Here is a 20,879-nt window from a genome sequence, read left to right as displayed (position 1 = left end):
TTAAGGATTTTCCGCGTAATTATACACTAATCCCCCAGAATTTAACAGACCCTTCTTGATTTAAAACCAAGTATGCATAACTGGTAAGAAGAAATATTTTCAAGATGTAACCCAAGATTTTGTATTAGACTCGTAAAAGAGAGGATTTTGTATAGGTTGTGCATGAGTTTTCATGTAAAAGAAAAATGGTGTTATTGATATTGAAAGGAAAAGGAACGTAACCATAGATGAAAATAGGCGGTTAGTTTATTAGAAAAAGTAGGTACTAGCTCCTCAAATATAATACTTACTCAAAACATAACATTATGTGCCTTTTAATTTTGTCTCGGTTACAAAATAAAAAAAATCAATGCATAAATTACCGTTTTAAATGATAGCAAAAATGCTTAAACTTAATCACGTCAAAATGATGTGGCCTAAAGAATTAGACCAAGTTAAATATTAATATTGATCATAAATAAAATAATAATAATTTTTTATTAATATATTATAGAACTTTTTAAATATATTTAAAATTTACAACAATATGTAGCAAAAATTATAAGAAATTTTAAAGATTTAAACAAGTCACTTTTAGTGTGATAAGACTAAAGAAGATTTTTGAATAATAAAGAAAGAAAACATGAATGAAAAAAAAATGTAAAGGTAAGCGGATAAACTCAAGATAAAATCACGAGCACTAAACCATTGGTGTGAGAGTGAGTAAATAACACTACATGCAATAAATAACTTTTTTTGAGTGAAATTGCAACAAAGAATCATAAATTGATATTCGTTAAGGATTAATATCTTTTGTCAATTGCAAACAAACCTTAATTTACGTTTCATTGTTATATATGCAATAATAGTTAGTGTAATTAAGTTTAGAAACTTGAGTGTTCAAGGCTAAATAAATTGAGCCAAAAAAAAATTCATACCATATAAAGTTTACAGAAAATAATTATAGTGACAAAAAATACCCTCAATTTTCAATACAAATAATACATGATAAAAATTCATTCAAATGATTATACATAATTTTGATAAATTACAAAACTGTATGTTCATATATTGGTTCGCTAAGATGAGTATTCTTAAGACTCACTTTCCTAAGATGAGTGTAATATCCTCTTATACTCAGCGAAGGTGCCATGGAATGGTGCCACTCTACCCTCGGATACAATCCATAGCTCCTCCACACTTCCAGAGATGAGATGCTCATCGTGACTCACCTGACAAAAAGCATAGGTCAATTTAGACATAAAATTGTTACGAGCATTCCAATCAAATAGTAATTAAAAAATAAATAAACATGGTGTCATCAGAACTGAGAATTCAGCATACCATGAGAATGCCTCCTTGGAATAACACAAGACCTTGAATCAGCGCCTCAACAGCATCCAAGTCCTACAACATAAAGATATCAATCAATGTTGCTTTTATATTTTAGCCACTTGATCTATATGTTACAATATTACATGCTACATGTATTGCAACCACTAAAACTAAAATGATCAACTTTGATCATCAAATGAGAAAAATTCACTTTAACCAGAAGGATTTTACTGTGCCGCTGCCATTAGCTGAGTTATGATACCATCACAAATCACAATGAATGCTATATAATACAAGTTCATGGGTTAAGTATGTTACCAGTACCAAACCAAAACTCATATATTACAAGGACAAAAGCATATTTAACATTATGTTCTTATATATATACATGTTCAGTCTAAACTCAACAGATCATGCATTAAGCAGTGCCTGCCTTGCATTCAGGAGGGGGATCACACCCCTACCCCATTGGGTCCATGTCCTTGATATAATTACAATAAAACTCTCATAAAAGTGTTTGTGTGTGTGTGTGTTAAAAGTCTATTAAGTATTTTCAAATGAGAAATGCTACCGTCACACTCTCTAACACACTCCTATAACACACTCCAATAGCATATAGCCACGTCATCCACTTTCTTCACTCTTTTACCTGGCAACGGTTCTACAGGTGGAAGAAAGATAACATTATTTTTTTTTCTTTTTTATGAATTCTGCTGGTTCGTCATCTCCAAGGGGAAGCTGCAACCACAACCCATTTCTCTGGCCAACATGTTTCTTTGGCGTAAGCTTTCCAGTCGACGGGGGATTTAAATTGATTTTTATATATGGGTACCATTCCTTTCATAAAATAGATCTGGGTTATGGGTTATGATTACATGAGAGTTTAATTCATCTCATAAAATAGAAGTGTGAAGGATCCATATCAAGACATAGGTTTAATTTCTTCTTCAAGCTTTCCTGTGAATGAATCGATTTCATATTCAAGCCAATCTGCAAATTTATAATTTATTTTCTTTTGGTCTAAGGGCAAATATTAAATTGGCTAGTCGTGTTTATGGTTTTTTTATTGTTTCATGTCTTGTGGTTGAACACTTTGATTTGTTGTGCCAAGGGAGTTAAGCAGAAGAGTGCCGTGAATCTGCAGAGATGAATTTATTGAGGGTGGGTGTGGAGAAGATGAGTGGTTTAAGTCCAGATAAATAATAAATAAAAAAATAAATAAAAAATAATGTCTCTCAAATTGTATCCAGTAACCAAGTTAAGGAATTAAGTAAAAGGGTGAGAAGGCTTGATGTCATTGGAGTATGTTATAGGAGTGTGTTAGAGGGTGTGTCCCTAGCATTTCTCTTTTCAAATATGTATTATTTTATTAAGTCCAAAAAATAACAATATTTATGAATGGAAACTTAAAGTCGTGATTTTTAATATCATTTTTTTCAGTTTATTAAATTTTAGTTTTACTATTTTCTACTTTTTTATGAATTACGAACTCTTCACATGGATAAAGACTGGGGAGAGAAACTCCCCATGGGGGGTCGAAGAGGAGCAGGGGAGTGCTACTCACCCCCATCCAGTCAACATCCCTACTCGCATGCACGGCTCTAGAACTAGGTAGAATTCAAAAAATCCTCCTAAAGTTAAATTTTCTACCTACACCTAATTTGTTTGCAAAAAGTTTAGTTTAAGACAAATAGTATGAATAGTTTACATGGCCCCCCAAAACGGAACAGTTATCAAGCTTTGTACGGGGCACGGAGTCTATCTCCTCAAAATAACTAAGGCCAGGTTAGAAGCTTATGACTTATGAGAAGTTCCAAATCCCTAAAAGGAAATCCAACTATTTTCTCAACATGGAAGTTGTTCAAATACCATATTCAGAAGAGAAGAGATAATAATAAACATGACGCAGAAAACACAAAAGGAAAAGAAAAAAAAAAACTCAACAGATTCAGCATACTTCTCCGCAACAAAATAAGATAGTAAACAACCAATAAGAAGTAATAAACAATGTTGGAGAGACTGGAAAACTTACAAGATGATTGGATGGCTCATCAAGCAATATTATATGTGGCTTCTTAAAAGTTATCTTCGCAAAGGCAACTCTACTTTTCTGACCACCTAGTAAAGCATTTATCAAAGTCAATATATTACAATGCAAAACGATTAAGTAGACACACACGCACGAATTCACAACATGGACTACAAATACTATACCTGACAAAGTGTACATGGGTTGAAGTGCAAGATTTCCAGTTACACCAAAAGAACCCAAGTGACCTCGAAGTTTTTGTTCGGGAACTCCCTGCAGAAAATTCAAATAAGTAAATATAATTGCATGTTATGGCCTAACATCCACAGTTTTGATCTTATTCCTCCTATCAGAAAAAGTAAACTATCTCTTTGGAAACAAATAATTAAAATATGCAACAAAAACAAGAAATCGTGCATTTTTCAATGAAAAGAGAAAGAAAGGAGAGAGAAATCATCAATTTTCACGTATGCACAATTTTAACTAATATTCAGTTCATCTTTGCATTCTTTCCGAAGTTTCTAATCTCAGTCTGCATCACAACATGCAAACGCGATATGTAGGTTGTGTCAGTCAGACATAACTGCCTTAACAGTCAATTGCAAATACCATTGGTTCACATCATGATTGTAAGTCAGCAAACACAGTAACCATATTTTTTTATAAAGGCAAACAGTGATTATGAAGGAAATTCCGGTTATAGTCGGCCAAGAATATGTCAATTAAAGAAAACTCCTCAGAAAAACGGTTAATTATCTCTAAGCACAAGGAACTTACAGGATAGCAACGCATCATATAAAGAAGAGGATTTGAGGATAAGTCAAGTCCATCAACATGGTGCTGACTGAATACTGCTATACGAACCTGTAAACAATGAGAATGTATGAACAATTATTGAAAATAACATGAAAGCATGAAAAGACATCATTAAGACGAAATAAGTCTTCATTCTGAACTTGCAAAAAAAGATAAAAATAATCCATTCTGATCATTTCTTACTCCTAAATGTCATGTAGTAAAATAAAGCACTACCATTTACATATAAATCGTTTTAAACATATATCTGATTGGCAAAAAGCAAAACAAAGACTAAGATTGAGGCTTCACCTGTTGACCTTGTCATGGATTAGAAGAAAAATAAGCACATTCAAAAAATTAAATACGAAGTCATCAAGGAAGCAGAAAATGAAGTACAAAACATTAAAAAGTATGTGATGGGCAAGAAGTGAAAAGAAGTAGCTAGTAGTAGTAAAGTTTTAGGACAATATTACCGATGTAATATAAATTACCTTGGCAGAACGGAAGACAGTCCCAGAACTTGGCTGTAGTTCCCCAGCAATTAACTTAAGTATAGTAGATTTACCGATACCATTTGGTCCAACCACTGCAAACATATAGCATATAATCTTAATCACATCAATATGGCAGGGTCATGTCATAATTTAACAGTCTCCGACGTGCATAGGCTTATATAATAACTAGGTTGCCAATAATTGCAAACCTAGGAATGACATACCCACCACATGTTGAAAAACAAGGCCATGACATCATAAAAATGAATACTAGAAAATGCTAATAAAATTTGAAACAAAAGGTAAGAGAGAAAAATCATTCTTAGGACTAGGATAAGCATTCTTACTTGCAATACGACTGTCAAGATCAATCCCAAAGTTCAAATTCCTAAATAGAATGGGCCCTCCAGGATAACCAAATGATGCATCACTGCACAGACGATCAAACATTTCCAAATTAGATAAGGGATAAGGTCTAAACTGTGTGCATGACAAACTTTATATTTTTGTATTCATTAGTATTTATAAACCTATTTTGTTTCCAAAGCAAACCAAAGAAGAGAGAAGTGTTCTACCTGAAACTTATAATTGGTGCGCCTGGTCTATCATCTGGAGTGGGGAACTCAAACTTGTAGCTACATCCCACCATAAAAACAGAGTTAAACACTTGAACATAAATAAACACATTTTGAACTTCTGATGCAATAAATGACAGAGAAAAATAACAGTTCATACTCAGGATCATTAATAATTGCATCAACATGGCCCAGTCGATCCAGAGCCTGAAACATTTTTCAACGAAATAAAAAGGTTTTAGACGTACTTCAATGATTAAAACAAAAGATGCAAAAAAATTAAACCAGCGAGCAAATATACAACACAAAAAAAGCATGCTATAACTTGCAGGCGAAATTTTGAGCCTTTAATTTATAAGGTAAAGTGGCAATAACAAGTACCTTGATTCTAGATTGAACAAGGGACGCCCTCTTGGCATTATATCGGAACTTGTCAATGAAGGACTGGTAGAAAAGAAAAACATCACATGTCAGAATTCAAAGAGAATCTTGAATACAATACTACCACAAGTTCTATGAATTGCAGCACATAGAAATTTTCTGATGGTAGCATAAACGGAAAACTGTTATAATATCTTGCTATAGTAGCATACTAGCATATCTTATGACAGAGGGCATGTTTGTTAACACATTTTTATTAAAATAAGCAGTTAAATTAAAAATGTCCAAAAATTATGGTAATTGGATCAGTTATTGAAAAAAGCAAAGAAATGGGATTTATACTTTTATTGGATGCTAGAAAGAGTAGCTTCTAACAAAAAGCTCTATAAAACCTTAATCATAAAAGTGCTCATTTTCAAAGCTTAGGAGCCAGCTATCTTAGGTACTTAGGAGTATATATCTATAGTTAGGATTTGATCATTGAAACTAATACTTTTTCAAAGTTAAACCAAGTTCTCCCAAAACCAATTAGGAGCAATATCACAAACCAATCATGCATTTTGAAAAGAAAAAAAAACTAAGCATGTTGAATTTTTTTGCTATTTTGGTCAAGAAAAACTTCAATCTGTGGTCACAAAAGCATTTGTGAACTTTAATGACCGGTTGCAAAAAAAAAAAAAATAATAATAACCAAGGCTCTTAACGGTGCGTGTGATACACACAGACCAACTTGAAGGGAAAAGTTATAATATCCTAGATATTTGAGGCAACATATCATATTTATATTATGGAATCAATTAGAAGGTATATTATGGAATCAATTAGAAGCAGTCTTCGGAACAAGTTTAGGAGTGTACATGCACGTAGGTAGGACTGCATGTTTGCCATTAATACTAAACTAATAGTAATACACATAAAGACCTTGTGTGGACTGTCTAGTCATGTCCATGAGGTGTCGATTCAGTAGTAAGAGCTTAATTTATAACCTCAAGGGGCGGGGTTCAAATCTTGTATGGGAAAGTTGTAAAATGATCAATAGTGTCGCCTTTACTAATAATAATTTCCTCTTTCCCAATTTATTTAACAAAAAAAATGTCCAGATACAGTTCAGTCTTAACCAGGTCGTTCATAGTATTCTTGAGTCAAATAAAATTCTTGTTTCTCTAATGCTGCATTGGTACAAACTCGAGTATTTAATATATTATGATATACAATTACAAAATATTTTCGTTTAAAATAAAAGATATGGGTATAACAGCATATATTCAATCAATATGTATTTTTATAACTTTATATTTGTAAAATAAACAAAATTTATCTTTTATCTATATGTGATGATCTCATCTCATCCAATTTCCAAGTGTCCTCCCTCTCCTAACTCCTTGTGTAATAATTTTAGGTTGGCAAGTACTTTGAAGGTAGCAATATCCGAAAAAAGAAAGATATACCAAACATATGAAATGATTAATGAATGCAGACAGTGATATGACCATATAGGTATCGTATCAAACCCCCCCTTAGTGAGATAATTTGGTGGTTCTCGTTGAGTAGATTCACAAGTTAATGAAAAATGTTCTAAATAGAAAGCCAGTAAGCTAATCTTACTGACCCATAGCTCCTACAAGCACAATAACCTAAAGAAAAATAAGTCGAATGCAATGGGCTAAACTCAATAATTATGATAAAACCAAGAGTTAAAGCCCCGGCCACTATTGAAGTGACCATACTGCCTTAGTAATATAGCACAATGGGAAAACAAACTTCAGAATTAGGTAGAAAAAAATATAAAAAATATCGATATAAAAAAGGATATTTTTTAAAGTGAAAAGTATACCTGCATATGAGCTCTTGAACGCTCGTGTGCCTCTACTGCTTTTTGTTGGTTTTTAATTTGTTCTTCCCTAGTCCTCTCAAAAGTATCATAATTCCCTTTATATGTAGTTAGTTTTTGGTTTTGTAAGTGAATTATATCAGTAACCACCTGGAGATACAGTTGAAAAGAATGATTAAAAAAATGTGTCGGGAACCCATTTAAACAATGCAGTTGATCAGCAAAACACCTGGTCAAGCAAGAACAGCCAATATATTACCGTGTTTAAAAATTCTCTAGCATGAGAAACAACAATAAATGTTTTCGGCCATTTAACCAAGTATGATTCAAGCCATAAGACGGCATGGAGATCAAGATGGTTCTGCAACAAAATAAAACAAAATAATGTTCCATAATTCTATAAATTAAGGGATAAATGAATCATGCAAGAAACTTATAATGATGACGAGTTACCGTAGGCTCATCAAGAAGCAACATATCAGGTTCTATGAACAATGCACGAGCAAGAGCTATTCGCATCCTCCACCCTCCAGAAAATGTTTTTGTTGCCTTCTTCTGCATCTCAGGAGAGAAACTCAGACCCTGAAAACACCAATGATCAGTACGATAATGATTTGGAAAACTGTTTATCTAATGAATAATAAGAATTCAACTAACTCCAAGTAGATAATATAAAATAATAAGACCTTTCCATTAGCAGATCTAATAAACTTGATGCAACAAACACTAAAAAACCCACCGCAAGTATGGACGCTGCTCGTGACTCTGCAGAATCAGCGTCAATCAACTCAAGCCTCTTGTATATTTGCTCAAGCCTTTGTGAAATAGCATCTCCTTTCACTGCCCCGTTCGCATCAGTGCCCTTGTCAGTACTGTCCTCAGATTCCCTCTAACAGACAACCACAACAACATTGTTAGTAATTAACAACTTCATAATTTGTTATACATATAAATTCATGTATTTTATGCACAATCCAAAACATTGATCTCCTACTGCAACCCCACACTTCATCCATAATAGTGCCACCCCACTCCACACTTTTAAAGAACAGCACACGAACCTGTTTGGCTATTAAATGAGCTTCTTCCTCCAGAAGCTGGGCTCTCTCAATGTCAGTATTAAGAACACACTGCAAGGCAGATGTATCATCACCAACGACTTCTTGCTCAACGTGTAATATTTGACAATTCCTGGGAATGCCGTCTATGGCATGCATGGCCATGTGCCTCAAGAAGGTTGTTTTTCCCGTCCCGTTTCTACCAACAAGCCCTGCGTTGAGATTAATTCAAACTAATTTAGTTTTGTTAGTCTTGTTGTAAATCAAGTGAAGCACTACAAAGTGTGCTTATTTACAAGTAAATTCAATAAAAAAATTCTCTGATTGAATATCATAGTGCTCTCCTTTTCTCTCTTATTAACCAAGTGTGTGAGTGTACTAATTGTATCCCCAACACACTGCACACCCATTACACACAACAAACATGACAAAGATTCATTTTTTATTGTTTCAAGTCCAAGTACACACTGCAAAGGCTCTGTTTGGATGGACAACTTAATTAAGTTCTGCTCTCAGCATAAGCGCGTATCATACAAGTGTTGATGTATAAGCTATTTCTATGACAAAAGATAAAATAAAGTATAATTGTTTTCATATAAGTTATAACTTGTTTTCATAAGCTATCCTGGAGAGTTTATAGAAATAAGATGAAAACAGCTGATGGACATTCCATAAGTGGTTTCCATAAGCTCTCCCAAATAGTCTTACAAATGCCTATATCAATAGATATGTTTAAATAAGCCAATCCAAACAAGCCCAAAGAAAATAGAGAAAGAAGACGAGAAACTTCACCATAGTGTCTTCCAAAAGAGAGCGTAACAGAACCATCAAGAATGAGATCATGACCACCAACAGAGATAGTGAAATTATCCATATGGATATCCTTCACAGTGTGACCACCACCAGCCTCGTGCTTCACACACGCAACAGGCATCCCTGCTCTCACCGCTTCCATCTCCGCCAAATGCAATTGGTACTTCGCCTGTTCATAATCACTTTCAAATCAATACTACCCTGCTTGGATAAACAACTTAATTTGCAGCTCATAGCATAAGCGTCTATCATGATAATTGCTTATATATAAGTTATTTCTATAACAAAAGATAAGTTAAATTGTTTTGGCTAAAATGCACTTTTGGCCCCCTATGTTTTGCCCCGTAGCAATTTTGGCCCCCTATTAAAAAAAACCACTTTTCAGCCCCCCAACTTTACCCCCTTTTGCAACTCATAGGCCCCCTCTGATTTTGACTTGGTCAAAGCACAGGTGGCCAATAGATGGACGCCACGCGGAAATTGTTTGAATTAAAAATTAAAAAAATGCCACATATTTTTTATTGAATTTAAATAATTAAAATAAATTTTAAAAAAAAAAAAACCAAAAATTAAACGAAAAAAGCAAAAATTAAAAGAAAAAACCCAGTTTCTCCCTAACCTTCAATCTCTCTCTCTAACCTTCAACCACCACCACCATAATCTACACTCTTCTCTCTCCCGCCGCGACGAACCACCCTATCTCGTTCCTCCTCCGCCTCTGTCCAATACCACCAACACCAACAACCATTTGAGCAAACTGTTCATCAATCCCCAAAACCTTCTGATCTTGTTGCGCCGCCAACGAAGGAGAAGCGGCGGCACCGGCTATGATTACAGGAAGATGTATCATGAATGGCGGTTGTTGACGGGACAATGAGTGTAAGCCGACGGTGACTGTGGTTGGAAGTAGACGCAGCCGTCGGAGGAGATCGAGAGGGATGAATCGCGGCGGTTGTTTATGGAGAGAGGGATGAAAGAGATCAGACCACACCCAAGATGGTATACAAGCACCCCAACACACACTTAAACCTCAAAAGCAGCCACCAAAAACACCACAGCTGTTTCCCCCGCCTCACTCCCAAGCCGCTAAAACAGGCGAAGCTGCTGCCAACAACTAGCAGAACACGCAAACAGCAGGAGAACAAACAGCAGAAGCACACCAGCACACCATCACCCGCTCATGTTATTTCCTTTTTTCTATTTTTTTTTCTGATAATAATTTAGCATCTTTTTTTATCTTTGTTAGGTTTTTCAGAGACTATGCTTCTGAGTTTATATTTCTTGATTTGAAGCTCTTGGTGAATGAATAGTTTGAAATAATTGCTGCACAATTTGGAATTCTGGGTTCTATTTAGAATTTAATTTTTTTCAATAAAGTTTGAATTTTTAATAACAATTTCTGTGGTTTTATGATGATGGATAATGAATATGAAATTGAAAGAATATGAACATATGAACAATGATGAATATGATGGTGAACATATGAACAATTCCTTTTTAATTCTTTTTTTTTGACCAAAATTCCTTTTTAATTCTTTTTAAATTCTTTTTTGTTTTTTTATTTTTTTAATTAATTAATTTCCACGTGGCGTCCATCTATTGGCCACCTGTGCTTTGACCAAGTCAAAATCAGAGGGGGCCTATGAGTTGCAAAAGGGGGTGAAGTTGGGGGGCTGGAAAGTGGTTTTTTTTAATAGGGGGCCAAAATTGCTACGGGGCAAAACATAGGGGGTCAAAAGTGCATTTTAGCCAATTGTTTTATATATGCTGTGAACCGTTTCCATTAGCTATCTTGGAGATCTTATGAAAATAAGTTATGCATATGCTATAAGGCATTTTCATAAGTTTCAATTTCAAACAATCTCACAACCTATGAAGCACATACAGATACGAACACCAGACACAATACTGATGCGTCGAAATCGATAATAATGTGAGAAAATGACAGAGTTCAATGTAATCACATGTGTCGGAGTCAGACGCTGCCACGTATCAGACACTGGGACAAGCCTTTGATTAAAAGTGTCAATGCTACATAGCTCACATATGCTTATGGCAATAGATAACCTCAAATAAACCAGCGTATAAAAATACACTAAAAAACAGCTTATGAAAATAAGCTATAAAAAACAGCTTATGAACATGTGATAAGCCATTTTCATAAGTTCTTTCAAACAGTGTCGCAGGTGCTTATAACGATAGATATGCTCAAATAAACCAATTTAAACAGAACCTAATACTAATAAAAAAATAAAAAAAAAAATAAAAAACTGTGAATGGAGTTGAATTGAATTGAGATTTAGAACCTCTCTTTGGCGTTCATCTTTCCTCTTCCTCCTTTCAATCTTCAACTTATCGCGTTCAGACAAAAGCGGACCATCCACCGGCTCCGGTTTCTTCTTCGGAGCTTCACCGTCATCCAAACCCTCATTCATCCGAAACGGTGCTGCAAGGCTTCTTACCGTTGGTTTCGCCTTCACCAAACCATGCTTCCCAAACTTATCCGAAAGTTTGCTGCAAACGGAGCGGCATTCAGGGAAATCGGGAACGCATCCGGCGGCGACGAGGAGATCTCCGAGGGCATCGAAAGCACCTTCGCCGTCGAGGCCGAAGTCGAAATCCTCGTCGGCGAGGACGTTAACGATGTAACTTACTATTGGTTCATCGACGTCGATGATTTTATCGCCTATAACCTCGTGAACTACTGATCTCGCCACCTCTGTCATCTTCAGCTTCAACTCTAGTGCAACCTACTGGTTTTGCTTTATTTTCGAAGGGTTAGATGTTTCAGCATAATTGCTGAGATAGAGGGACCAAAATTATCAAACTTTAAAACAAGGGATTAAATCTGCAAAATTGTAAAAATAAAGGGATAGAATTGCAATTTAGTCTTAAAAATGCGTTTAATATTTTTTTATTTTTTTGAAGGAAAAAAAATGCGTTTAATTCTAAATATGATGAACTAGCGAGCTACGTAGTAAAAGACACGACAAAATAATACAACACTAAATTGGAGAAAGATATTTCCCAAAAAAAAAAAAATTAGAGAAAGATATCATTCTTTTCAAAAGCTAAAGAGTATTTGATATTTTTTTTAGGGAAGTATTTGGTATATTTGATGGTATGTACTTTGAATAAAAATTTGTCTTATGATTTAAAGAGAACAAAAATCCATGTGTTTGTTCGGGCTTTTGGTACATGTTTTATCCGGTCTCATTAAAAGTTTTTATATCAAATGGAATAAAAAAAAGTTGTCAAGTTCAATCTCATATTTTTTATCTGTCAAAAAAAATCTCATATTTTTTTTGTAAATCAAACGCATCCAAAGTATCACTCTCTTTTCAATTTAATCACTAAACTATAAAAATATAATAAGCAATCCCTTTTTTAGATAATATAATAAGTAATCCTTAAACTATATGAAATATGTCAATTGAATCCCTAAGTATATGAAAATCTATCAATTTAGTCCCTATTCCTTAATATCTTAATCGGGAACGCATCAGGGAAATCCCTTTTCTTTTCAATTGTTTTTTTTAATTACCTTTTTAAAACAAAATATTCATTATTTATTTTATATTTTTTAAAACTAATTTGTCTTTTGGACTAAATTGAGTATTCATAAATAATCCAAAAAATTATTTTTTATTATATTTTTTAAATCTCTAAATTATTGAATATAAAACCTTTTTTTTATAATCCGTAAAAAAACATCTCATAATAAATAATCACTAAACGAGTAGTTATTAAAATGAAAAGAAAATAAATCAAGTGTTGATATTGTTATCACCTTTTTTTATAGAAACGCTTTTTTTTGCCATACTTGCATATAATATCAACGACAAATTTGTTTATGAATTGTTAGTATTTCTCATTTTACTTTCTAAAGTGCAACAACTCTTTGTTGAGCATTAGGAGTTGTGGTTTCATGTAATATCAACCATCGATTTAGGGATTGAGTTAGAAGGGGACAAACAAAGGCTACGGTTTCCTCTAAATTTTTATAAAGTTTTTTCATATTAATATGTTATTATATTTCTTTGTCACTATATTTATTTTCTGTAAGCTTTATATAGTAGTGTATAATGAATTTTTTTACTCAATTTATTCAACCTTGAACACTCAAGTTTCTAAGCTTAATTCCATTAACTATTGTTTAGAATGTATATATAACAATGAAAAATAAATTAAATTTTGTTTGCAATTGACAAAAGACATTAATCCTTAACGAATATCGCATTATGATTCCTTGTTGCAATTTCACTCAAAAAAATTATTTATTGCATGTGGTATTATTTACACATTCTCACACCAATGATTTAGTGCTCGTGATTTTATTGAGTTTATCCTCTTACCTTTACATTTTTATATTCATGTTTTCTTTCTTTATTATTCAAAAATCTTCTTTAGTTTTGTCACACTAAAGGTGACTTTTTTAAATCTTTAAAATTACTTACTATAATTTTGGATACATTTACTACGTAATTTCTGGCTCCATCTCTGCATCAACCGATATGCATATTGTTCGACATGAGGAGCAGTGGTTTCAGCAGCTCTTCTTGTGTGCAACTTGTCCCTAAACATCGGTTCAGTTGTTCCACTTGCTGGAGGAGTGAGTTGTGAAGTGGATGGTGCAACCTATTGTTATGTCATATTTGCTTGCACATTCTACACGTGACCTAGAACCCCTTCTTCTTCATTTCAACTCATTCAATTTCACCTTGTTCTAAATTTATTTGCTTTGTTTGGCCTTCATGGCATCTGATTAATAGGGCGTTATACAATAGCATATAATTGTATCCCATCCCATAAGCTTGAGTCATCTCATGGATACCCCAGAGGTAGGCTAACTGATTCATAGCATGCCTTCTTGTAGTATATATGTTGGTGTAAAATCTTCAATTTTTCTTTTCCTGCTTTTGATAACATGCATTGTGTGGCAACAAGGTAGTTCAATCAATTAACAAGATATGCTTGCCAAGTCTTTTCCACTCAGTAGGTTCGAATTTTAAGGAAAAAGCTAGGGATTTACAGCCTCTACGGCAAGGAGGAGTGTTGAAACTTGAAACCTATTTTGGGTATTTTCATGAGATTTATCTATTTTTTAATTAATAATTTATAATTTAAATATTATTGTAAAAATGATAAAATAGTGAATAAAATACTTAAAATAAAGGGTAAAATTGGAAAGGAAAAAGTCAGCACAAACTCATGTGTTTTCTTTATATATGTAAGGTAAGATATAATATTTATACTATATATAAAGAGAATACATGATTTTGAGCTGATTTTTTCACTTTCAGTTATACCCCTTAAACAAATATAACTATAAAAATGTTATTTTGCTGATGTCATTCAAAAAGATAAAGATTTATATTATATTTGTTATATTATTGATATCATTAAAAAAGATAAACATATTTGTTACAATACAAAAGTGCAAAATATATATTATTTACACCTATAATTTCTATAAAAATTAAAATTATTTTAATCAAAATTTTATAAGAAACTAGCAACAGACTCGTGCTACGCACGGGCTGAGCGTTGAAGTGCAAGTTATGCGTCGAAGCACATTTGCAATGTTATATGCATTGAGAAATAAGAAACAAATTAACGATAAATTTGACGTTAGTGATAAAAACATTGAAATAATTTTTATTAAATATTATAGCGTAGTAGAATAAAAATATGTCAAAATATTAAATATAGTAAAGATCTCATGTTTTTTATTATATCACTACCAACTAACCCGTGTTAAGCACGGGCCCGTGCTCCACACGGGCTAATTCGAAGCGGAGGTGTGCATCAAAGCACATTGCAATGTTATATGAATTGAGAGGATAAGAAAAAATTAATGATAAAGCCGACGTTAATGATAAAAGGGAAAATTATGTTGACTTCCCTTAAAATTTTCTTAAATAACACAGACACCCCTCCTAATTTTTGAAACACATCAATCTCCCTTCATTTTATCCATTTCAATCACTTTGTAAACAATTTAATCAGTCATTTTGGTTTGTTTGTATCAGCTTTCTCTTTTCACAAATAAGTTAAATGAAGTGTTTTTCTCGCAATGGAGAAACAATAACAACATTTGTTTTTACCACCAAATAGAATCTAACATCGACAATTACAGAAGAGATCAAAAGAGAATATAGAAATGAGAAATGTTTTGGTGGATGGACATTGTGGTTGATCAATAAAAAGGAAATAATCTTCGATATATCCGTTTTATTACATTAGAGTTTAAAAATTAAACCACCTTGACCCAGGAACAATAAGTTGGGGAAAATTACCTACATGAAAAATGGAAAGAAAAATGGTCGAAAATTAAATGATTTTCATACTTGTATGAAGAAGTTAATTGCTCAAAATAACTGAAGATTAGTATTTAGTTAAAAAATAGTGCGGGTGTTTGTGTTATTTAAGAAGATCTTAAGGGATGTTAGTATAATTATATGTAAAAATATTTAAAATAGTAAAGATTTCATTATTGATAAAGATGTCGTTATGAGTCCTGTTTATAAATTGTAAAATTGTATTATTTACTGCGTTTATGGTTGATCCATTAATTGTTTTTTGTAGAGGTTCACTTTTCATATTTTTTTGTAAGCTGGTTTCGCGCCCGTATATGGGTTTGCTAGGTTGCGCCCGTGATTAGTGAATTTTTGTTAGGATAGATTTGGGTCTATCAACTTGGTCTGATTTATTATGTTGTATCCCCATTTTGGGTTGTACCTGAGTCAGGTCTAATGTCCTCAGACTCTTTATCTATTTCTTTTTATTTAATATCATTTTTCTTTTGACTAAGTATTTTTGGAAAAGAAGCAATCTTGAAAATGTCTAGTTTTTTGAAAAATAGATATATGCCTTGTAATAAATATTTTGTAACTTTCTTGAAGTTATGTTATTTTTTTTTTTTAAGAATGAAGTTCTGTTATTTTGTGATTATCAATCAGAAATTATTGAATGTTTTTTTTTTATTTTCTTAATGAAAATATTTTTCCAATGTTTTGTTAGTATCGAAGTTAACTGTCTCAACCATATTTTGTTATTTTATTGATAAGTGAAATGTATTTATTAATATTTTTTATTAAAATTTATATTTATGAATATTTTTTTAGTCTAAATATGTAAACAATTGTTATTTTTTCATTGGATTACCTACAAAAGAAAAACTCATAGGAAGGCAGTCCTATTGCATCCTAAAAACTATAAAATCATAGGAAGTTAGTTATGTTGCATCGAATAAACTCAATGCCAGATAAAAGCACATGAACATCATAAAAAAAATTGGTACAGTCACAAAACTTATTTTTAGTAAATGTAAATTGAATATACGTTTCGTGTTTAATAAAATAAAAATATATTTTGATATTGAATAAAAAGTTATATTTATATATATATATATATATATATTGATAATCAATCATTTAGAGGTTATTTTTGAAAAAGTGGAATCAGTTTTGTGTTTGTTTATCATAATAACAATCACTTCTTTGAAAAAAAAAATTGTTTAGATACAACTATATAAAATGGATTTTGTGTTACAAAATTATCTTCTTGTTTAAAGTTTTTTTTAAGATTCATAACAAACCCCTTAGGGCTTATTTGTTACGAATTAAAATAAAAATAATATTGACATTCAATAATTTGGTAATTTTTTTAAATTTTAATAAAAATATCATAATTTATTTTGTGTTTGTTTATGGTAATATAAAATCATTTAAAAAAAATAATATACTGTAGTTTGTTTAGATACATCAATATAAGTCCTCGTGAACTTAGCTTGTAGGGACAATGCATAATATATGCAAGGTGTGAGGTTCAAACCCCGGCCACCACCAAAAAAAGATTCAATATAAAAGAAATTTTTTGTTGTAAAATCACATCAATTTTTTGAAATTTATGTTCTCTCTCAGCTAAATAGGTTCTTTTGTTACAAAAGACACAAAAAGATAAATATAAGTTGAGATGTCAAAATATTAAGATGTGGCAAAATTGTGTTTTTACTGATCATTAACTTTCATAATTAAAGACAGATAATAGATTGTATCTGTTTTTTTAACTCTTTAGATATTTAAAAGTTGAATTATAAGAAAATTTGTTTTGATTGGGATTAAGATTAAGTTTGTTTGTTGATTAAGTTAGTGTGTTTTATTGAGTTGTTTTAATTTGTTTTTAAAAGAGAAAAAATAGGGGGAAGTTGAAGTAAAAGACACAAAAAGATATAATTTTGATGACGTGTCAAAAAATTAAGAAGGGGTAAGATTGTATTTTTGGTAGACATTAAGTTTTATAATTAGAGAATAGAATAGATAAAAAAATCAAAATTTTATAAAAAGTATTATTCGTAATTTATACGAATTAATACAATAAAAAGAACGGACAGACGAGCATCCAATGCCCGTCTAGATGTTGGTATAATATAAAAAGAATCAAATAATAAGGAGAAGAATTCAAGAGGAAATAAATTGTCTCTTTTTTTTGTAAAATATAGAGAAATAGTTTTAGGCTTGGAAGTGATAAACAAAACAAAAAAATAACATAAGGAATTAGTTAGGTTTGGAAGTGATAAACCTACGAATTGACTATATAAGAAATTAGTTAGGCTGGTAATTAATAAATCTGCAAAATGACGACATGTAGGAAATTAGTTAGGGTTGGAAGATAAACTAAAAAATATAAATTTCAAAAGTTGGATAAATTAGTTTTTATTTTATTTTGTAATATGACGATTAAGCCCGTAAAATTAATAAGATTATGAGTTTTCATAAACTGTGTGTGTTTAATTTATTAAAAAAATTAAAGGAAATTTATTTAGTAAAAACATAAAAAATTAAATTCAACAAAAAGATTGTAACAGAATATTTTCATAATTAATTCATTAATTTTTGCCTTGACGACATAATTTAATATTTACAGTTTATAACTAACAGTTATATTAATGAAGATTTATCTCCCTTTATGACAAATGTGACATTATTAAAGGAATGAATTCAATAATCAATCATTGTCCGCAACGTCGTTTACGGCGTCGGCATTGTCGATGGCACCGTTGATCGAAGCACATTAACTGCGGTCAAACTAGGATGAACTATATGTGGTCGCTTATGCCATGTCAAAAAATGTTGTTGGTGGATGGTGTTCAGATTACCACATGTGGTAGTTTGAGATTGTTCCATTCAACATTATGAATATTGTGTATTTTACGTTCTCAATTTTTCTTTTCTTGCTTGCTCCCACCCAAAACTACAACTATAAAATATCGAGCATTCTCTTTTGTGTTTAATTGAGTTCAGTTTCGATCTATATATCTATCATTTTCAATTCAGTGTCGAAACCCTATAGTGAGTCTCTTTCTTTATCTAATTATTAGTTATCGTAAAGTGAAACGAGGTCGAGCATGTTTTGGTGTTTGTTTGTTTTTGTTTGATTTGTTTTCAGGGTAATTTTTTTATATTATTAGTAAAAGATAAACATGGTTTGCTACTAGTTAAAAGTCACAAACATTTATACATATGATTTTAATCAAAAAAATGCTTTAATCAAAAAAATTCATAAAAAAATGCTTAGTATTTATATAGGAAGAACAACTTTTTTTACTCGCGTGTTCGTAAAAACATCTTTTTTATTTTATACGTTTGTGCAAAAAGAATAAAGAAAGGAAAAAGAAGAACATACAGGTACACGAAAACAAATGAAATATAACTTTGTTGATGTTCCTCGTGTAATTTGAAAATGTTTAATGAAATAATTTATAATTAGTCCATAAAATTATAGAATGTCACAAAGTTATATTCATATACTTATAAACAGTGGCGGAGCCAGGATTATTCCAAAGTCCGGGCAAAAAAAATTTGCAACACATTTATAGGTGTTTACATAAGAAATTGCAAGCAAATAATCAAAAGTTCTAAAGAAATTGTCCAATTTATAGGAGTTCATATATGAAATTCAAAGGAATTTACATAAGAAATTGCAAAAAATTTGGGCCGGAGCACTGGCGTGTGCCCGGGGTCGCCGGGCGGTGAAACCGCCACTGCTTATAAAAGATAAGCTATTTGATAAATAATAAATACATAATACATAAATGCAATAGGCGTTAAAATTTACGATCGCTTTGTATTTCTCTTGTATATAATATTTATTCTCATATGACATTTATGACGCAAATAATCATATTTAATAGGTGAAAAATGAAGAAAATAAGTATTTCATGCAAAATATATTGGTGATTCATGCATGTTGTTGGCGGTTGTGTTAGATATTGAAATTCATGACTCCGTGAGTCATATTTGCAAGATATATTATTGGTCTGTGCATATAGTTGACAATGTTTTTTGTGATTAAAACGTATAACTCATGAATTGCGTTAAATCCGTGAGAACTAGAGAAAATCAATTGCGTATAATTTATCTAATATTCAAAATAATTTTTATATTTAAAAATAATTAATAATTATTCATCAATTGTTTCATTATCTTTTATTTGATGAATAAATCATGCGTTTGTCAAGGTTTGGTAGACTTCTAAAAGACTTCATTTTGTTAATTTATACAAGGGTATGTTTGGATTATGTTTATTTTGAGCTTATGCAAATAAATAAACTTTTATTTATTTGTAAACTTGTCAATGTAGTTTGTGAAAAAACAATTTATAAATATATAATTTTCGTCATTGAAAACTTATAAATTAACCTAAAAACTCATTTATTTGCATAAACTATTTTTCACAAGCTAAAAAATAAGTTAATCCAAACATACTTTAAGTTGTAAATTCATTCACAACAACATTAAATATCGTAGGCAAAATTACTCTAAGGGGGGTGTATTGGATTAGAATTTTAAAGGACAATTTTTGCTTAAAAAAGTCTCAAAGATTCTAAAAGATTTTGTAGGATTTTAATGACTTTCATGATAAAGACTATCGGGATTTTCAATTTGGATTTCAATGTATTTGCATCATAAGATTTTAAATGATTTTATGGATTTATAAGATTTCAAAATTTTTTATAAATTTTAAGGACTCATTGAAAAGAAATGATTACTACATACTCTCTATCATAATATTTTCAATTCATACTCTTACTTTTTTATTTTATTTTTATGAGAGATAGAGGGGGGGGGGGGGGGGGGGGGAAGAGAGGAGGGAGAGAAGGGGGAAAAGAGAGGAGAGAGAGAGGGAGAAGAGAGAGAGACGAAGAGTGAAGGGGGGGAGAGAGAGAGAGAGGAATAGAGAAGGGAGAAGAGAGAAGGAAGAAACGATAAGAAAGAGATAGTAAATTTTTAAAGAAAAACAATCCCAAAAAATCTTATGTCTTCATGAAAGACTTTTTCTTGTTAAAATATCACAAGAAAATCTCACAAAATCCATCAAAATCTAATTTATTAAACAATCCTTTGAAATTTGAATGATTTTGAATACCATGAGACTTTTTTTAAGTGATGAAAAATCTTAATTGAATATCTCAAGACTTTTTTAAAATGACAAAATTTTTTGATTGAATACCACAAGACTTTTTTTAAATTGCAAAAAGTCTTGATTGAATACGAGAAGACAATTTCATAATTAAAAAGTCTT

At 31.6% G+C, this 20,879-nt stretch overlaps 1 protein-coding gene across 1 annotated transcript; it reads right to left on the bottom strand.

Annotated features, from left to right (window-relative positions):
- Nucleotides 1–894: 894 nt before the first annotated feature.
- On the bottom strand, nucleotides 895–12,087 carry ABCF3 (general control non-repressible 3). Its single transcript, XM_085754281.1, has 17 exons — nucleotides 11,600–12,087; nucleotides 9,273–9,462; nucleotides 8,484–8,692; nucleotides 8,162–8,311; nucleotides 7,876–8,004; nucleotides 7,682–7,783; nucleotides 7,426–7,572; nucleotides 5,592–5,654; nucleotides 5,371–5,417; nucleotides 5,211–5,270; nucleotides 4,983–5,065; nucleotides 4,633–4,727; nucleotides 4,121–4,207; nucleotides 3,529–3,616; nucleotides 3,347–3,432; nucleotides 1,324–1,386; nucleotides 895–1,211 (listed from the first exon to the last, which is right to left on the bottom strand). Exons 1-17 carry the CDS (start codon nucleotides 12,017–12,019, stop codon nucleotides 1,089–1,091), a joined length of 2,142 nt encoding a protein of 713 aa, XP_085610407.1. The 5' UTR covers nucleotides 12,020–12,087; the 3' UTR covers nucleotides 895–1,088.
- Between the last annotated feature and the right edge of the window lie 8,792 nt (nucleotides 12,088–20,879).

Source organism: Medicago sativa, chromosome 3 (assembly GCF_051527215.1).
Source record: "Medicago sativa cultivar Bolivia chromosome 3, Bolivia_mono, whole genome shotgun sequence".
Classification (NCBI taxonomy): Eukaryota; Viridiplantae; Streptophyta; class Magnoliopsida; order Fabales; family Fabaceae; genus Medicago; species Medicago sativa.
Note: the sequence above shows the minus strand (reverse complement) of the source record. Positions and strands in the feature narration are given on the sequence as shown.

What these genes read in the sequence shown, in the direction of transcription:
- ABCF3 (XM_085754281.1), bottom strand. Translation starts at nt 12,019, where the DNA reads ATGACAGAGGTGGCGAGATCAGTAGTTCACGAGGTTATAGGCGATAAA. An exon ending in AAGATGAACGCCAAAGAGAG is followed by an intron (nt 9,463 to 11,599) that starts GTTCTAAATCTC and finishes GATTATGAACAG; the next exon opens with GCGAAGTACCAATTGCATTT. An exon ending in ACCCATGTACACTTTGTCAG is followed by an intron (nt 3,433 to 3,528) that starts GTATAGTATTTG and finishes ATGCTTTACTAG; the next exon opens with GTGGTCAGAAAAGTAGAGTT.